Raw genomic sequence first — 21175 nt, forward strand, 5'->3', positions numbered from 1 at the left:
CCATGCCAGCAGCCCTCTCCATGCGTAAGGACTTCATTTGCTCAGGGTTTGCTTATCTACGATGTTTATAACAACACAAAGACACTGCATTGATTTTGTGCTCAGGAAAATGTCACGTATTCAACCTGAGATTTTCTCAGCAAACGGTCTACAGATCGCTGATGATAAGCAAAAGATGCTCTATTGATTGAGCCTGTGACAGATTGAGCTCATCTACCAATAAATGCAAACGCCAAACTTTGGGCAGTGATGTGACTCAACACCTCTTACTTAAATAGGACAGATGGATTGACCCTCTGATTAAATAAATGACCAACTGATCACCTGACCTACTGACTGAGATTGGTGCTTCCATACTTAGGCATTGACTCCTGTTGATTAAGTAAGAAATGGCCGTCAAAAGTCAGCCTTTGGCGTGCTATTTCCACCATTTGAAGTCAAGTTGACTTGTTCTCCCTGGTAAAGGCTGCGGCAAACCCACACACTTTTGAGTACAACATTTTGTACTCAGATTTTGTCAGAAACGTTAAAGACATGGTGATTTGCAGGGGCTCCGGCCCCCTGCTGCTCACAGCTCCAGAGGCCCAGCTGTTCACTAGAATAGAGTCATGATTACACCTACACTGCTTGCAAGGTTCTTAGTTCCCTCCCCGGCTGTCTGCTCTCTGCTTCCAGCCCAGCAAGCATGTGATTGTACCGGCTACGCTCACCATTTCACTGCCTGCCTCTCACGACCTTTGTCCCTCCGTCACTGCCTCCCACATGTGGCGCTTTGTTACACTGCCGCTGACGTTATTCTGACCGATGTGAGGATATGTATCACAAAGGGGAGAGGAAAAGAAGCTATAGAATTAGGTGAGATGTAAAGGGAAGTAAAATATGTTCACTAAATAGGCTTTAGAAATGCATTCAAAATGTTCCTGTCTTTTGATTAGCTGCTGTTTGGAAACATCTAACAGGACACCTGAACAGCTGCTCTACACCAGAGTGCAGGGTCTGCAGATAACTACCAGTCGCTGACCGTGGGTAAAAATGATGAACAAACTTTGGAAGATTTGAACACAGCTCACCTTTTTGGCTTTGGTAAGTTGCTATGGTATTCTGTGAGTATGCCAATACACTAGAGTGTATTGCCGTCCACATATACAGGTGAAACCACAAGATCAGCTAAGAGACATCATTCCACTTCTTACTCCGTGATAAAAAGTCATCATTCTGATTCACCTCTTTACTGTGTAGCATTTCGTACAACCCTCTGAAGACAGGAAAGCAACATGTAATCCAAAGATTCTACATCCAAAGTGCCACTATGTTCCCCTTTTTCAAAACGTTTAAATCAGTTTCATCAAAAATCCATGAAAAAAAACAACCTTAATGAGTCCCCTTCAATGCTCGATTTTTTAAAATTAATTTCTTTGGGCAAAATAAAGCCGAACATGAGCAAACATCATCATAACCCTCAGCCTGCAGCTTTAAGCAAGAAAAATGTTGACAACAAATATGCTAGAAGTTGAGAAGACAATAACAAATGAATCGATCAAATTCAGGAAAATATATGAAGTACACAACTATGTGATGGATATACAACACAGACTATATGAATAGGTGATAGGCGATGGTAATGATTTCACAGTGTGCAGCTTCGACAGAGATGCTGAAGCAGGTGAATCACGAGAACACTTAAATTAATCATAAGGTGACACACAAAGCCATTTTTCACGTTTGAAATTAGCTTATCAATAATTCACTGGTTCCGAAACAAGACTAAGTGTCCTTCATCTGCAAGGCTCCAACAGTAAATGGGGAAAATTATACAAAAATGATTTATACTCTGCTGAAAAGCCAGAGTTTGGTTTCGCTTCCTTTGAAACTGTTCGAACTCTCCAATTAAAACATGCATCTGTTTGTGTACTGTGTGTTTACTGTATAATAACGGATAGCATCCCGAATCATGCTTGCAGATGTTGTAAACTAAAAAAGAAATATTGAACTGTTCAGTGGTTTTCTCCAATGGTGGCAAACAGTTTAGAGGACCCAGGACAGAACCTCAGAGGACTGCCATTCACAAAGAACTCGCCCCCTAGAACTGTGTGTACTATCCCAAACTCAGAAACATCTCAACAGTTCAAACACTTGCATAAATGTGCTGTATGTGGAGAAGCCCAGCCATGTCCCTGGTAAAATGAGCCATCAGGCCCAAGGGACCTATAGTAGCAACTTCAAATCATATGGCACTGCAATAACATCCACAAACCAATGAGACAGGCCTTCTCATAAAAGGTGTCTCGGATGTCTGCCATTATAATTCCACTCATGGAAACAGTTGTGACAAGGGTTTGTTTAAAGCCCATGCTTTCCCAGTGGAAGCGAGCTGCAGTCCTCTGGTATGGACTATGTGTGGTCTGTGGTTGGTGCTGAAAGCCACCTCATAAAGCCTTTCAATCTCAGCAGCCCCACTGGTAAATCTCAGGTGGATGATGCCATCATTGCAGCCAGAGTGCTGAATTGTATCTTAACATCAGTTTGAGCTAAGGGACAGCCAGAGTGACAACATGCAATCAGCAGATAGGTGTGCCCATCAGTAGTTCCAGGAATGAGGCTTCTTGGAGAGATTCCTGTGGAGCTTCGTTCTGAAGCTGACGAATGGCAGCTGAGCAAGCACTCACTGTGCTTTGTACAGGCATTTCGGAATGATATGCCGTGTTGTTTAAGTATGTCTAAGCGTGAGTTGTCAGCAAAATTGGAAAAAAAAACAGTAAAAGTAAGCTACCAACTGAAGCATCCAGTGTTGCCAACTCTTTTCCAATGAAAGTAGGAAGCAGCACCAGCGCCGAAGGTCGCTAAACGTAGCGAGAAAGTCGCTAAGTCGGCAGCACTGACAGCCCGTCCCCTTCAGGACTTCCTCCAAAGCCACTCCCCAAAATGATTATATGAATGTAAACAATGAACACGACTATTGTTGTTACTCACAGCTGTCCAGCTAGCAGCTTGTGTAAGACTCCGGTGACGCACAATGAGTGCACGTGCAGAGTGCGATCAGCTAGCCCATCTGCTTATTCGATTATGATTGGTCTTGTCAGAAAATCAATTACTCCAATGACTGGATTGGCAATGTTTTTGTATGCACTTCCCACACATTTGCTGCCGTTCATTTCTTCTTCCCTTTTCTAACAGCAGTTAGCCTTTTCCTGGCAATTCATTTGACCTCCTGTACCCAATGAATTACTATTAAACTGGTCATGAAGACCTAATGCAACACTTAATGTGAAGGAAGTCTGTGTGTACTGTACAGAAACAGATGGCAAAAGAATGTCTCACATTATGAACTCTTTTCATTCCATCTTACTCGTGGACTGCTTTCCTCTCTGTCCACTCTGTGGCACGGCTCAGCGATGGGCGATTTTCTGGAGAAGCACTCAGCCGAACCAAATGATTCCACACCAAAAGACAGCGAGAGTCACTTTTGAAAGGCAAGGACAGCCTATGAATTTGTGTGCGAGTGTGTGTGTGTGTATTCATTATGTGATGTTTTCCTGTACTTTCAGTTGTAGCTCTTCAGATTAAGGACCTTTTTTGTAAAGAGTGGCCATTTTGTGTGGTACACACCTCCTAAATTGCCGTGGAGGTTGGTTTAAACGGATTAGAAGGACTACAATTAGGATTTAGGATATAGGGTCAAATTTGAGGCAGCAGTGATGGTTAAAGCAAGAGGATAGGGAATCAATGTAGCCAATGGATAAGGGTGTGCGTCTGTGTGATTGCATGTGGGCACGGGGCCTTTTATCAGCAGAGAAAATAAACAAAGAATGTCTTTATCTCCCGATCACTCTTACCGCTGTCAGAGCTCAAGGCCGACTGCCTCCAAAGAGCCAGGACTGTTTGTTTAAATGTAAAAGTAATCAGGTCCGGCATGCCGCAGGGATCCACAGAGCCGGAGTGAGACGGCTTGATCCCTGGGGAAAGGTACAAGGACGGGCCACGTCGGCCGGACTGGCACCCTCTTTGGACAGTCAATTGAGAATACTAAAAGTGGAAGTTAACTTATATTTAAAGGTGGTATCTGTAGCAATGTTGGAGCAGTGTCCTCTTGCTGTTCGGTGCCGATAGGCAACCTCCTTTCGGATATTTACTACACAAAACAGTGAGTCGGCTTTTATAACAGAAAAAATATGTAGAATGAAAAATGCATGTACTGTAGAGACCAGCGCCTCTCTCTATGATGGCCCTTTTTTACAGTCAGTATACACATGTCTCCAAACTGAGTTATAAGGGTTAAAATGGTGAATGTATATGTATTATTATATATAATATGTATTGCACAGAAGCTCGTTGGGGGATAAGCGGCACTGACGAGGACGTTATACTGTGTGCTCTACACCAACACTGCTCCGGTCTTGCTTCACAAGTTAGTCATGTTGTAGGATTTAGGAGTCAGAAACCCCCTCAAGTGATTTTTACTTCTTCAGAGAATTCCATCTAGTCAGGGCTCTACAGAGCAAGCATTGTGCTCCTATATGCGAGGGGAATGAGTGTGTGCAAATGATATGGACGCACTGGTGCCAATGTTTAAGTTCTGACACTCTTATTAGCAAAGCTGTACTAAACATTCAGTTAGCAGCTTTTAATGTTAAGCCAAAATGAAAGACACCAGGTCATATCAGCTGTCGCTAACTAACCTTAAATATTTGATGACATGCCAAAATACTTTGCCGTTTATTGTGTTGAAGTCAGTCCCCCCTGGAATAGTGTTTCCCTCCCCTATACCATACCGTTGCCCTCCACAGGTGATACTAAACATAAACAGGTTCACTTAGAGGTTAGAAATGATTCAGGTATCTTTGGGTTTTTGTCATTGTAGTGCTAACACACTAAAATGACACATAAAGCCCAATTATTGAAACTGACACTCAAAGAGCAAAACATCCGCTCAAGTCTCCAAAACTCTCATTTTCTGCTTTGCAGCCAATGTGCAACTCAACACGCTGCACGCGGTTCTCTTAAGACACAGGAATCTCACATGAAGTCACATCGAAACACTGCAGTTGGAAATGCCACACCCATGGACCAGTTGGCCAATGAACAAGTCAGCGGACTAAATACTTAGTTGCTTGAGTGTCGACACATCAGTCCGGATGAAAGCACAAGACAAAAAAAGAACAGGTGACTAGCTGTTTACAACAATGGAAGCCAACAGAGCAGCAAGACACCCGTTTTCAAAACAGTTGAAAAAAAATCCTCTTTCTTTTTGTCTCCACTGTGTTTTTATTCTATTTAGAAAATGTTCTTTTCTGATTTTCAGAGCAAAATGCAACAGTTGGAAATGAATGGGTGTATTGATTGATCTAGTGTGGAGAAATACATATTTCCATCAGTGTGCAGTGAGTGCTGTTCTTGTGTGTCACATTGTGTGAACCGTGTGTGCAATAAGGTAAAACAAATTGTGTTTTTATGAATTATTGTATAGTTGAGAATGAAGTGATATATTTTGCAAAACATCCCAGGTGTTCTGCTTGTGTGAATTGTGTGGAGTGTTTTGACAGATAAACCCTGTTCGTGCAAAAGCAATCTTAAAGAACTGTAATGTTTTTAAAAACACTTCCCCTAATAATAATAATAATAATAATAATAATAATAATAATAATAATAATGATAGAGCCCAGCTAGTCCAGTCCAAGGCTGCCTCTCAAGGTCCAACTGGGTAGAAAGAATCCGCCCATGGCCAGAGAATGATGGGATTAAACCCGGTAAGAGGGCACACTGGGAAACACACAAACATGCAACAGTATGATAGAAGACGCATGTTCTTATTATGAACGAGGTGGTCCTCGAGGAAAAGCCCCACTGACATAAACCAAAGAGAATGAACTAGTGGATGAGAGACAGTGAAAGGTAAAAGATAAGAAAGCCCGTTTGCTTTTCCTCCCACAGAACAGCTTGTTCTCATACATAATCTTTCCCGTTCTTTTCCACTTCTTCTCCCTTTTAAAAAGTCATTTTTTTAAATAGAATTAAATGCAAATTAGAGTGGAGCTGATTATCATATAAACAGCGGATGCCTAGAGGGGCAAGACACTCGCTTTTATTTATTTATTTAGTCATATTTTTCACAGCTCCCCATACAACTGTGACTTTAATCAGTCCACACTTTCTTTTAAAGACATGGGGGAACCAGGGACCAGCTGAAGCGATGCGTGTGTTTCAGCTTGTGTATGTCGGCGGCCTGGATCGGTGTTAGTGCGTGTGCATACGAGAGGTGTGTGACCATAAGCAGAGGCAGAGAGACCGACCTGCAGCACCCACGGACCTGTGCAGCTTCATTAAGCGTCATGTCGACGGGTGCCACGCGTTGTTCAACAAGCCGCACGCTGCTTGTTCCCGTTCATAATCTTTCCCTATTCACATCGAGGGCGATCACCTGTGAAGGTACACATCTGGAACAACATCACACAGCTCCATGATCCAATACGGAGCGGTAACTTTACTAAGTCACACGCCGGCACAAGTGGTCTGATCTGGATTCAGTGGGAATGAGGGAAACATTGTTCAGGCAATTACCCGGAACTAACGCGGAGGGGAGAGATGAAGGGACGTGGTTGAAGAAATTGCGTGGGAAGAGAGATTTAGACAAAGACAAAGTAGAGCGTCTGAGCATTGCACTCAAATCAGCAGAACTGAAAAGTGACCTCCAAACGAGCCGTCTGTGTTTGATGCTGATACTTGGATGAAGGGTTGATTTTCTTTATGTCACAGTTTTTTACGATTGCTTTTGCACGGGCTTTTTTTTTTTGGTTTAAAAACACGACATGTTTTGACATGTTTTGCACATTGGGTGCAAAGCAGAGAATGTGTTGAGTTTTGGAGACTTGAGCGGAGGTTTGCTCTCTGGGTGTCGGTCTCAATAATTGGGCTTCATGTGTAATTTTAGTTACCAATGAAAAAAAGAAACTTATGAGAAATTGACATTTCCCCTGAGACAACTCCCTGCAGCTAAAGCAGCTAATCTATGCTAAACACCGGCTAACATGTGACTTCTGGCAGTACTCTATTCTTTTTGTCCTTTGACATGGACGGTCATTTCTTACCGTCCGAACTACTGTAATCTGCAGTGTCCCTGTATGCAGAGAACACAGGGGCTGGACTACCCAGATCCCAAAAGAGACCATATCCTATTTTTTTGGTGTTTTTGCAGTTTATGCACAACCTAAAAAATCCATCTGTTCCTATCTGTTCCATCTGTTTTTTTTACATTTTTGGTGCTCATGAGATTTTTATAGGATGGGATGATTCACACCGTGGTCTTACAGCGAAAAGGTTTGAAACCACCAGTCTGTGGAGATTGTATATTGAGGGCGAGGGTCAAAATGACGTCAAGGCATCAGGCATGGCCCTTCACTCGGGTTCCATGCGGCAGGTTTTTGCCTCTCCGTGCACCTCCAACATTTTCTAACCAAGCGGATGCGGATGGGAGAAGAAAATCGAGAACTTTGAGGAGCTTTGAGAATGTGTGTTTGCCGACAGGATAAACCTACAAAGAATCCAAATGTTTCCTCGTCACAAACCCTCGTCAGCGACCGTGCTTGCGGAAAGTATAACCGAGTCTTTGCATGTCGGTGTCCCTGGTTGCAGCTCCTGGTCTGCCTTGAAGTAACAATGATTTAGTTTAAAACCAATATCTAAATAAACATTTACCGTGCAGCCACAGTACCTCCCTGTGTAACACCAACAGTGCTTGTGGCCGATGACCAGCACCTTACACAGCACATTCTCAAACAAACATTGCTGCCCGAGTTGCTCCTGAGGCCATCTCAGCAACATCACATGGGTTTCGATGCACTCTGCTCCCCCCCCCCCCCCCTCTTTCTTGCAGGTGCTCGTTTTCAAGCCTCTTTTCACTTCATCGTCAACTCTGCACCCCTGAATCTCTCCGTTCTGCAGTCTGGTCCTATAGGTACCCTGAGCTCTATATCAACATCTCTTTCTATCTGCAGCCTCGGGCGCAGGGTATCGTGTGGGCTGATGGGGCTCCATCGGTCTTAATGTCTTAGGTGTCTCTCTGCAGACGCAGACAGACAGACAGACACAAGCAGAAATATACATGCTTCCCTTTCAATGCATAATTCACAAACTTCAAGCAATTGCAGGCACATCTGAGTACTTGTATCCAAGCTGCTTTCCTCCTGCACTATGACCCCAGGTGCCTGTAATTCCCCATGCAGTATTCCAGTTTTTCAGTTTGCCAGTGGTTACTCCCCAAAGGACAGCATGTGTGTGTGTGTGTGTGTCTGCGAGGGCGCGTAAACTCATCACTCCCATCTCTGACTTTCAGCGGCAGAGCATTAAAATCCCTCCATCTGCTTACCGGCTAAGGAACTCTAATAGGACTGAGGTTATTTTCAACTACTGTAAGAGAGAAACGAGGAGAAGTAACAGGCAGACAGATCAGCCTGGTAGAAATTATGAGCAATCAGAATTAAAAAAATTATAAGTTCAGCACTGAAATCACAATCTGCCAAAACTGTTTGAATGGGAAAGATTACTTTACAGCATATAAGTCTTTACTAGCATCTGCTCCAGTCAGCTGCCCTACGGCAACACAGAAAAAGAAAACTATTTGCCAGTAAAGCATATTTATTAATCCAAAACATTTGCCTCATCTATACTGTACTAAACTGGACTACAAAGAATAGAACACTTCAGGAAATCCCCTCATTAGCTACAGCTTTACAACTAAAGTATTGTTACTATACCGTGGACTGTTTTATCAGAGTAAAGGTAAAGAGATATATAGTTCCTAAGTCTGTCTCTACAAGGTATGTGTGATTGCGTAGCTGCTGAGTGGATATTCTTTGGGAAAGTGGAGTAAGTGTTAAGTGTTGGCATATCGGTAGCATGCTGCAAAGTAAGCACCAAACTTGCGGGCAGCACACCCCGTTGATCGCACCGAATAGAACTGAGCTAAATGTGAAGTCACGTACAGAAAGACAAACCGATGTGAACAGACGGAGCTCGTACAGAGAAACCGCGGCACCACTGGGTTTGCAATCACTTCATGTAGCTCTGCAGCAGAGAAGAGTGGGGACAGAGAGCAAGCAAAGCAGTAGTGCTGCATGTAGGAAGAAGATGGACATGTTCAAGACAAAGACAGCTAAATGTACCAAAGGCTGTGTGCATATTCTATGATGATAGAAAACCCTGGGGTCACCAATGACACTGATACAACATGGCAATGTATAAAGTGATCATTACATGGCAATTTGGTACTTCCTACAACAAAGCAAATACTCCAACCTGTTACTTCCATAATTTCATTTCCCTTTTGTTTCTCTCTTTATCTCAATTAATGGAATATGACGTTGTCAAATTAAATTACATCTCGTTGATGAGACGCGACACCAGTAATGGAGTGCTCAATGAGAGGAGTGTCGAGGATCGTCTGTGTCTTCTCAGTCCCCTTCGCTCATGCAACATTTCACAACAGCATTTTATTGATTCATTTCGGCCTACGCGTTGCATCAGCCTACACTCTTCTTATAATGTAGCTGTGTTACAATCCAAGAGCCCCCAAAATCCCCCCTATAATCCCCCGTCCTTTCCCCTTTTAACCTACCTTTTCTATAAGACAGGTCCTGGTGGTGGTGGTGGTGGGAGGGGGGGGGGGGGGGGGGGGGTCACAGAAGAAAGACTGGAAGTAAGAGGGAGCACCACGCACGACTCAATTATACATCAAAGCACTTATGGTGGGGACACCATGCACGGAAGGGGGAGCTAAGAAGAGGGGCGGGGGGGTTGGTTTAATTTGGATGAGGAGGGACCTTGGTGGCAGTTGCCGGTATCCATGTTAGTCGGTGACCACGGGGAAAACTTATGCTTCTTACTCTCGGACTCAGGTTCCAAACCCATGATAGTTCCAATCAGTGCAACACTGTTTTAAACACTAACAGACGACTCGTGCACAAGGTCCGAGGTGGAGAGTTACAATCAAGAGAGACCAGGAGGGAGCGCTGATGATGCAGTTAGGACCATCACCTATTAGATCCTTGGAAGACACTAAGACATAAGCATTTTTGCAGAGATTCAGTCAGAACGTTCCTACAGAGAAGCCGTGATGATTTGTTTTTCTAGCCTTACCAGCAGTCAGGCCAAAATGTAACATTTAAAGGTGGTTCTAGTCAAATCAAACTGCTTCCTACTGTGATAGCACACACGTGCATGGGTGAATCACTTTGCGATCAGCCTGTTAATCTATGAGATATGTGCCTCATGCAAAACTGACATTTTGGGCTTAGACTTGGAGCCACAGAGGAGAAGTGGTCCATAAAGTGTCCAAAATGCAAAGGGTAAAAGCTCTGGGGGACATGAATATCATGGTCATCTGCGCATTCGAGATTATTGTGTGTGTGTGTGTGTGTGTGTAAGAGCTTCAGGTGGCACTAGAGAAAAGTTCAGACAAGCAGATCGTAGTTGTGACGTCTTACTGGGAACCATAATGTTAAAAAGACGGACCCGCCGTCAGTCCCCTCAGCTAGCGGGGCAAAAAGCTGGTTTGTTCCAAGAGAGGAAGTGCCAAACAAGACGCCATCAGACTCACGAGAACGATTACCGGAAAATGCAGCAGAGATTGACAAAGATGGGCCTTAAGATGGAGCTTAAACATCTGTTTGCCATCTTAATTAGTTTGAGAGGTGTTTGTTGTAGTTGTCATTTATGCCTGCTGCAACACATCTCTGTGGGATATGAGGTGTAAATTGAACAGTAAAAGCAGCAGCAAAAAAACAACAAAAAACAACATATTGTTACTGGCTTTCAACTACCAGATGAGTCCAAGTCAGTTATGCTGTCTGTAGAAGAGAATGAAAGAGCCAAGTAACTCCTCTCTCACTCTACAGCGAGCTTTTGTGTAGGAAGAGGGGAAATGTTGGTAGCAGTAACAGCGTTTCTTTAGTATTCCTATCCCTTTGTTCCTTACTTCTCTATAATGCATAATTTTTATTTAATGCCTTTCACCCTACCATCTCAATTGTGGAAGTGACAGCCAAAACAGATTTGGGCAAATTGGAAGGGCTATAAAGCTCTATGAAAGGAGAATCTAGCCACGGTCTGAGGAACAGTGAGGGGGAGGTGCACATCGAGACACAGAGGGAGACGGAGGGAAAGAATTGTTGAGGAATTTGCATAATGCCAAAATGGAGCCCTGGTGAGGTTGAAGGAACGACTTGTAGCGCAACACATTTTTTTTTTTCCCACAAGTTAATTTCTCTTCTTTCAGCAGAGATTTGTTCCCATACACACCACGAAAAGCGGTGAGGGCGGCAGCAACACTTTGTGTTTATGTTCATGTGGCAGACAGAAAGAGAGACGATCACCAAGCCGCTGCTAAAATATGGAGGGACTGACAAGATGCACAACTGTCTCCGATGTTAGCAAAAACCTTGTCAGAATTCACAATTCTGACAAGTGAGTGTTTGGAGAGAAGGAGAGCGCCAAAGGCAGAGAGGGGGGGTGGGTGGGGGGGGACACACACACACTTGAAAGAAAGGGAGAGAGAGAACGACAGGTTGATTTATTCAAAGAGTGAGGAGTGGGTGAATCAAACTTTAATGGCTTTTGGGAGTGCAAGCTGCTCTCTCTCCCCCTTCAATCTTACCCCTCTCCCTCAGTCTTTCCTTGTGTGCTCCCACCTTACTTACCTGTACTACCCCCCCCCCCCCCCCCCCCCCCACCCCGCCAACTCAGAAACAGCACTTTTCGATGGTCACTCACAAACACCCGTAGCTTTTGTTTGACAGACAAATCTGCGCCCATCTCAGCGTAGCACGCAAATCAAGGTGCTCTTCATGCTCAGTGGGATAAAGTAAATGACAGAAAGATTAAGAGAGGAAGAGGAAGTGATTTACCTTCACGAGTGGCAGCATACGTGAGGCCCGGGCAGCGCTTGTTGCTTTAACCCCTGGACTGGAAAGGAATTGTTCCACAGGCACGACATCCTCTCTGACAACTCACTTAAGCTACCACTTGCCCTGAAAGGCTTACTTAAGTCCACAAATGAATCATCGCTCATGCAGGTGTACTGACTGCACTCACACCTTGCGAGGATGTGCTCTTCACAAATTAACCCAAGTGTGTAGTACACATCTATAGTGACTATCTGCAGATGGGAATCTCCACCTCCACACACACATAACTAATCATTGAAATGCAAAAACAGAGATTAAGGGGCTCTTTGTGCATGAAATATGTGAACAAACAGCTGGTAAAACCTCCCGGGCCTGTAAATAAACCGGCCATATGTACTGTATTTGTGTTGTATAAGAAGTGTAGGATGATCATGTGCTGTGTTCTAATCAGTGCTGTCAGACATAATCACACGGGTAGCCGGAGAAAAGATCTAAAAAAACGCTTCTTAAAAGCACTGTCTTGCTAATTGTATTCATGACTTCATAAACGGCTTCTCATTTGCCATCGAAAACTGGAGAAAATGTCTGCTGCAAATTTCTTCAATACGGATATTTTTTTAACTTTTGCTTAGAATTGGGTTCTAGCACCAAATCTGTGTCGGGGAAAGTTATAAATGGAGCCCGAGATGAGTAAAATATTGACTGCTTCCCATTTAACCTTCTCACTTTATCCATTTTTTTCTCTCCCTTTCTCCCTAAATCCCTCCCTATGGGGCTCAGGGTCTTAGCGTCAGGCAGAATTCTCTTTGAGACCTGCGCCTGTCAACCAGCCACCACTCAGCTCAGTAACCACTAGATTCAATTACACTAGACCAGGAGAGATGATACTGAAATCATTACGGGCTAAATCCAACTTCTAGGAGTCAGTGCGCGCGAGCGTGCGTGTGTGTGTAGGTGTGTGTGTGCGCGTTTCAAAAAGAAGGCATGCGTTTGCTGGCTTGTGTGCAGGATGGTTGAGTAGAAATGAAGTCACAAATATTTTATGACTGTAATTTCAAAATAAATGTATTCCACTTCTAATTTTCTTTCAAGTTCCCAGAGAACCTTGCAACGACATCAGTCCTCCGCATATACTGGAGGTGCTGCTTTAGAGCAGAAACATCGGTTTGTAACCTGGTAAACAAATTACCTTTGGATTGTGAAGCCTGCCGAGATACAGGGCAGAAGGCGATGAAAGATTAGGGATTGAATTTCAGCTTTCAGAAGTGAAAAAAAAAAAGGCAAAGAAGAAAAGGAATATAAGAGATTCATCTATGTTCTACCTGACAGCGACAGAGGGTACATCAAATAGCAGGTGCCTCTGTTTTGCTGCCAGAGCCCACATCAAGCACTAAGCAGCTCATTCACAGGCGTAATAGGAGCTCACAAACACACTCTGCCAATATTATCTCAAACACGAGTGCATTTGCGTGCGTGTGTGCGTGGAAATGCTGTCATGCTATTCATCTCAAAATTGTTTGGAGGAAGTAGTAGCAGCCAAAAGTTTGGGGCTGAAATCGCGCGGCTTCGAATGCTCTGTTGTCTCAGTGCCTTTGAACAGCGGAGCGACTTCCCAAACACACAACCTATCCAACTCATAGATGTCACTGAGCAAGATTTCTGTTCTGGGCAGTATACCACTGAAACATTATTTAATTGAACATTAGTTAATTATAATTGCTTTAGGAACAAATAACCTCTGCTGAGGATTCATGTTGCTATACTTCATAATCAAACTTTTTCTGTATGTCTTATCAGAGCAGACTGAAGGGCTTCTCTTTCTCTAGATGTCTGGCTTTCACCTGAGGGGTTTCCTCCTCTGTGACATTAGCCGTAGTTCACTAGAGCTTACTGTAGGTTAGAGAGGGACACTGAGATATGGCCGGTAGAAAATAGAGGCTGAGGAGGGATTTGCTCACCTGCCCGACATACCTCAGAGGCAGTAAACAGATAAAGTTTGGATACCTTATCACCTGGAGCCTCTCGCCTGTCTGCCTGTTTGCCAATACATTTAATCCATCTATGTGCCGCATGAAAGCGCTGGTCTGAAAGTCTGTTATACAATCTTGTGTGCATCATTATAACCTGTGTTATCGAAAGGCAGGATTCCACTGCACTGCGTAGCTACTGTGGGTGAGGATGAATGGGAGTATTGGCAAGAAGATGCAAAAAGAGATGGTGTGTAGATTGTGAAAAGCTACAAGTGGAGGGACTCAACCAAAAAAATAAACCAAACTGTATCTTGCTAAGATCGTGGTAAAAACAATAATGAAAGATATCTATAAATTATGACTAAATACATGTGAGGTGACAGTGTATGAGACACAAATGGCATAAAGACAATGCGTTTTGTGCGTGTAGGAAAGAAGACAACGCAAGACAGTGTTTAAGATTTGGACTTCTCTCATGTGCCAAGCGTGTAGGAGAGTATACGGTGACGCAAAAACATGAAAACACAAATGGCACTTTTTAGAGCCGGTGTTTGGTTTGTCCGTTCTGGGCTACTGTAGAAACATGGCAACCGGCTCCATGAAGAGGACCCGCTCTGTATGTAGATATAAACGGCTCATTCTAAGCTAACGAATGAATGAAAACACTGTTCCTTTAAAAAGGCAGAAGAGACTGTAGAGGAGGAGAAGCAGAGGTATACAGGTGACCAAAGGAACAAGAAAGCTGTGTTTGTGGTCAGTGGCCGCGAATGGAACAGCAGGAGATGGCACACAGTGGGTACACTTAGAGAGGTTGTCAGTGCTGGCATGTTGATATGGGGGGGGGGGGGGGGGGCGAGAGTTTTTGGGGAGGCTTGTTCTTTAAGCCGTGGATGGTCCCACAGTTGCTCAGACAGCAGCGCTGTACTCCACGGATGCGCACTCGAAACATTTTAATGGTAGAGGGCTTGCTCGATAGGAGGACTACCTGTCGCGCTCAGGGAATGTGAAAAACACTTCTCAGTATGTTTGTGTGCTCACTCCATCATCTCATGCAATAATGGATTTGGGTTGGCCCATCTGCCGTTCCATCAAAACATTATTTCTGGTGATAGCCTCCTCTCCTTGTATCCATGTCTCTGCTGCTGTCCGCCTGAGTGTGTGGATGCTTTAAATCTGGCCAGCTCATTAGCACTGACAGAGGGAGCGCTAGCAGCCCACCTGCTCCCCTTCACCCTCTTTATGGCTCTACAAATTAAAACAACGTTTACACACACTCTCCCTACTGCACTGCTCACCTTGCCGCTCACATTGCATCATCTGCTCACTGCTGAGCTGTGTCAGGCCCGCCTCAGTGTACCTCCTCCCCTGACTATTCTGCTGTTTCAACAATCCTCGAGCCTTTTGAGTTGTTTTCTTTTGGCCTCTGTCTATCTGTTGCATCTCGGTGTTAAATCCCATCATTTCTACCTTTGTCTTTCTGTCAACCCTCTTCTTTTCCTTTTACTACACTGTCATCCGTCACATCCATCACATCTTTTTCTGTGCGCGCTGAAGTTCAGCAGCACTGCCGAGTAGTGCTGATTGTACTCTAACCTCCAGTTACTCTGGCATGTCCAGTGAGCGACGGCATGATGGAGTGATGCCGCAGCGTGTTTGCTTTGCCCGCTAGGGTCACAATAAAGGTAATGAGGCCATTAAAGTGCAGCGATGAAAGTGAAGGGAAAACGGGATAAGGTGAAGATGGTAGAGGACGAGGAAACAGGGTGCAACGAGGAGCAGGCTGACTCCTTAATGAGCATCGTTCCCAAAACTCCCTCTTCCAGGTGGAGGAGAAGGAAGGCGTTAATGAAGAGCTCTCTGTGCACAGATTGGACTGGAAGCTGCCTTGCAATCGCAACACAGAAAATATGAATTTCCTGTGTCTCATTTATCAAGAGAGTCACAATAACAAATACGTTGATTTGTGATGAAACCACACTCCACTTGCATTAGTCTCACTCTGTGCTCACATACACGAGGTTTTCATATTTCATTTTCACTGCTACAGGCTTCAGCTCATTTCAGTGCAGAGAAATGATACAAGACTCACTGCTGTGTCTGGTGTTTTAAAGAATCTGATCTATTGCCACAACCGCATTGCCTTAAATAAAAAAAAGCTCAAATTCTGTAAGCAACAGGAGGACAGGGCTGACATGAGCAGTAATGATTCACCGAGTGATGCAAGGGAACTAACAAGATGTGAGCGACTGAGGGTCAAACACAGCTCTGTTTAATGGCTTTTCGGAGGCTAAACTGAAGCCTATTGTTTGCAGAGCTTGGCGAGTCTGGATGTGGACTATGTGCGAGTCGGACACAACTGAGCAGCGGTTGCATTGGCCTGAGAGAACCTGGTGGGTGGTCTTAACGGTCCTTCTTTCTCTCATTTATTTGCCTGACTTTATGGATTGGGGAGAGAAAAAGCCAGTGGCTTTGAAGATTTGGTGAGGACTCAGAAAGGGGTATGTGCTAACTACAAACAACAAGATATGTGTGTGTGTGTGTATGTTTGTGGATTTCAGCCCCCGTTTGAAGTCTTCCACTCCACTCTGGCAATTACTTCCATCAAGGATTAGATGAGGGAGAGGGGCAAAGAGGAGAGAGGAAGATGGAGAGAAGTGAGAGCCGAGAGGGGAGGTAGCAGATCCAGGGAGAGGACAGAGAAGGGAGAGAAGAGATTGAGGTCTCCACTGCAGTGAGTCGGTGAGTGTTTTAATTCCCTACAAAAGGAGGCTGTGCACACTCTAAATATGAGCGGGAAGACAACCCCTCAAATCATGGGAAGATCGCAGGTGCAGCTAAACGCAGCCATTTCCTGGGCACCAGAGACCAAAACGCGAGGAATTGTTGATGACCACCATAAGCTGGGTGCAACCACCATGTTACAAAACATTGAGCTGAATTTCATACATTTATTTTTTATACCTTTTCTTAAATTCCAAAAAGCAAACCACGGTTTCATCAAAGCACTTTATAGTAGATCACGGTGAGGAAACTATTCCTTGGATGGTAAGTTGTTTCTGCTGGCATCATTGGTTTGAGGATCATAAAACAAGAAATAATATTGTACATGATTGATTTTCATTGTCTGCATCACAACCTCTGATTCACACGTTATTGGACTACCACCATGGATACATTAAACAACTTTCTGTCAGCCTTACCTCTGGGATGTGGACGGTGTAAGGCTGCCCGTGGAAGACCGGCGCATTATCGTTCACGTCTCCAATCTGGATGTTTACCGTGTCTTTGACCATCTGAGGGAGGAAACGCCTTGGTAAAACTGTTCCCGAGCCTTCTCCACAAGTGACTTGTCAAAGAGCTGCACTCAGTGAAAATGGGTACGAGCCACAACAAGCCAAGAACCAGAGTGAAAGAAAGCAACAACAGGAAAACAGGGACAAGCGTGTGATAGATTACCCGCGGCGGGAGAGTAGGTTGAACGTCAGTATGTTTCAGTAACTAAAGAGTGAGACAGGTGTCACAACGATTACATGTGAGGAAGAGAAAAAGAAGGATGCGAATGAAAGCAAGGGACTGAAAGGGAGACGAGCTGAGAGAGAAGGTCTCTCTGTGACATTTGGGTCGGGCGATATCAAGGTGTCAGCGTGTGACAGGAGGTGTCATAACTGTGATCACAGTGCAAATCTCTGTCTTACCTCTTGGATGTCACTCACGAAGAACTCGACCTGCATCTCTGACTTGCTCTGTTGGGGACAGAGATCAGCGTAAACACGCGGGGGCAAAACAGCAGCGCACAAAAGCATTAAAAGACAAAGAAGAGCCACTCTGAACTCAGAACCCCTCCTTTTCATCCCGCTGAGGAGTATTACACTTCTCACTGCTCTTTCATCATTTCATCATTTACATTCCATCTCCTATTTTCAAAATTGTGCCTGAAATTGTGTGAGTGTCGTTTCTTCTATATATTTCTTTGGTTAGGTAATGTGTAAGTGTGTGTGTGTGTGTGTGTGTGTGTGTGTGTGTTTGATTGGTGATCATACCTCACGGTCCAGCTGCTGTCGGAGCCAGACCACGCCAGTGTCTTTGTTCACAGAAAAATACCTCATGGCCTCTTCTCCTGAAACACCATACATGAGAGGTTGCCCCTCAGGATCATTTGCCTTCAGCTGGGCCACTGAAGAACCTGCCAGACAGAGAGTCCCACAGGGTCAAAGGTCAAAGATCTTTAATTGGTTATGTGACCTCCTATTCACTGATCTAAAGAGCAATAGAGTGCAAATACACTGCGATTCTGTCGTCACCCTTGATGTCCCATCACTGACTGAGCTACATGAAAGGATATGTTCCGCGTATAATAAACATTTCCCTGCGTTTGTATTATATGAAACATTATTGTTACCCGTCTGGATGTTAGTGCTCGAGCTGTTCTTCTCATTTAAGTGGACTAAAGGAAGAAAACAAGTTGACCTGCAGGGTCAGGGCAAAGATCGATGTGATAACAACTTGCTCCTCCACTGAACTTAAGTCATGTGGGTACAGCTAGCTGCATTTTCATGTTGAGGATGAAGATGGCGTAACAACACACACACACACGCAGCACATACAAACACACTGCCCTGTGCGAGGGGGAGAGAGGAGGGAAGGGTTTTTAATTGGAGCCGCAGTGGTTCATAGACTTCATTCGTCACAGACACCAGAGCTCAGACAGGCTGGCTAATCAAACCCAGAGGCGGAGCGCCATTAGGCCGGCTAACCCACCATGCTGGACGGATGTGTCAAGAAGGGCAAGGCGGAGGTAAGGAGGGGCATGGAAGACGGCATGGAGACCCCTCAGCGCAGAGGGTCAAGGCTCATTACTGTCCAGGGTAAAATTGCTTGGGGAGGGTCCGCTGATATCAATCACACACACAATGGACCCCAGTGGTTATGCATTTGTATCACATTTTCTTTTGACTCACAGAACACTAACATACAACGTACATAGAGCTAAAATGTAGGCATACATTTACAAGTACATCAAGTAGAGATAAAGTGTAGTTCTGAAGACATTCCATTGACCTGCAGACCTGTAGTCCTTACAACTAAGTAGAAATAAGAGGTTGTTGAATATGAGCGGATGGACGAGAGACTAGATCACACACACACACACACACACACTCATCTTCTCTCCCTCCCTACAGGTACTCGGTCAGACAATAGAGGTTAAGCCAAACTAAATCAAGCCTGTCGCTTGAGCACCAAAATGCTTAACACAACGACCAATTAGGCTTCACAATCACACACCCCTCTAGGTTTATTAATACACCCCATTTTCCTATGAAAGGGTGGCAAAAATGACTAATTAATATAACGATTTATGAACTCCACTCATTGCGTCTAATGAGATTTATGCAAATTCAGCTGCTTTCAATATGAGTTATAATTTGGTTGAAGACGGTGCAAATTGAGCATTTTACCTCATAGTCATCAATAATAACTGTTTTTTTTCCCCTTCCTCCTTCCGGCCCTCTCGACTGTGGAGGAATTGTCTGCTCCACACTCGAGCGAAGGATAACAAATGAATGATAACCAAATCGTTTGAAACTAAGACTATGTATGAGAGTTACAATGGTGTGGAAGATTAACTTCTGCTGTGGAAAAAAGAGAGAAACTAAGACCCAGCCATTAAGCATATGGGTTAGATTATCTAGCCCATGTGCTGGACCGGAGGCTAGAATACGTCTCCATCTGCTGAATCGGTCTACAGCGGAATATTATTCAGTTAAGATTACTGCACTATATGAATTAACTCGAATCTTTACTTATCTTCTCCAATTTCGTTTCATTGGATTCATCAGTTTTTAAGCGTGCCCTAAGTAACATGTCTTGATAAAGCATAATGGATGCAATAAAGAAAAGAACTTACTTTGTACTCAGAAACAGAGTTGTCTGAGATATAGAACTTTGACATTTCTATGCTTGTGTGTTTGAATAAATATAGAGGATTAAATATCCTCTAATGAATGACAGAAAGATGAGGTTGCCTATCTGGTGTTTTTTGGGGTTGAGGCGTAATTGAATTTAACGATTAAAGTCAGGACTAGGTTTGGTTGAGGTCAATTTTAGTTTTAGTGTTGGTATTTTGGTTGAGGGATTTCAGAATTGAAATGAGGTGAGGGTACAAAGTACTGAGGGTCAATATTGGTTATAGCATTGCTGTAATCACAAATATGGAGTCTACTGTGTGTGTGTGTGTGTGTGTGTGTGTGTGTGTGTGTGTGTGTGTGTGTGTGTAGGTATCCTATGTGCAACACTGTGGCACCAAGCCCTTACCCTGACAAATGATGCTATTTAGCAGCAAGTGATGCCAGTATTACTGTTATGAATGATACAGTGCACATTAACATCGTCCCTCCCCTTCTCCTCTACTCTGCAACACTGCTCTCATGACAAGAGCGATGGACTGGAGGACCATCTCTCTACCTCCCCTCTCTCTCCCCCATTGTCCCCTGAATACTGAATCCGACAGTCAAGTCAAACCAGAACGACCACAGCAGAGCTACATGTAAGCTAGAGACCCCCGGGGGCCCAACCAGAAGCCTTTACGGATGTGTGGACGCCTGAGGGTTCAATAAAAAAAGACTCACTCTGTGTGTATACCAGAATACACACAGTTTTACTCCAAAAGTTGTGTTTCCAGATATTTCCAAATGAATTGAATGCATAGCAAATAATGCGTAACATTTTTTAATTGATGTACTTATGCAGCTGATATAGATGCGACCTCTGATATTAAATGGAAAGAGGCCAAAATAGAACACATTACTGGTTTACTAAAATGGTTCTACTTTGACGATACTTCAGGGGAAATCTAAAGAAAATATTGGAAGCATTCAGGCTTAAATGGATGGAAAGCCAACAGCGTCGAGATATCACGTTCACAAGAATGAGTCGGACATCCTGAAAACGTAAAGCCTCCGGACACGGCCTGCACCTGCACAGAGGCATAAAAACAAAAGAAGCATAGCAGAATGAGAGTTAATAGGAAGAGGTGACTAATGTAGTGTATTTTGACTTAAGTAACAACTGCAATGTATTACCAAAGTTAGAGTAGCACTTCTGCATTAAGTCAAAACAGCATTGCGTCACCGTGGCAGGGCTGAAAAACGCACGCACGGCCATAAAACATACAACACTGACAAAGCCTGGAGAGGCAGCAGACTGAAAGAAGGACTTGCTAACCTACACACAGCCGCATGCCGCATGTTTTACTCTGCCCAATCTTTTAGGAAAAGCAAGGGAGCCAATGGGGGCACTAAATCAGCCACTGGA

At 44.1% G+C, this 21175-nt stretch overlaps 1 protein-coding gene across 3 annotated transcripts in view; it reads right to left on the bottom strand.

Moving 5' to 3' along the window:
• Positions 1 to 21175, bottom strand: part of cdh23 (cadherin-related 23) — a 139168-nt gene that overhangs the window by 99054 nt on the left and 18939 nt on the right. For all 3 annotated transcript variants that reach the window (XM_076076534.1, XM_076076535.1, XM_076076536.1), the window contains 3 exons: positions 17905 to 18047; positions 17560 to 17607; positions 17065 to 17157 (listed from right to left, as the gene is read on the bottom strand). In XM_076076534.1, coding sequence (XP_075932649.1) covers positions 17065 to 17157; positions 17560 to 17607; positions 17905 to 18047 — 284 coding nt within the window. The remainder of the gene's footprint in view (positions 1 to 17064; positions 17158 to 17559; positions 17608 to 17904; positions 18048 to 21175) is intronic.

This window comes from Anarhichas minor, unplaced genomic scaffold (assembly GCF_050575085.1).
Source record: "Anarhichas minor isolate MPS153535 unplaced genomic scaffold, ASM5057508v1 ptg000058l, whole genome shotgun sequence".
Classification (NCBI taxonomy): Eukaryota; Metazoa; Chordata; class Actinopteri; order Perciformes; family Anarhichadidae; genus Anarhichas; species Anarhichas minor.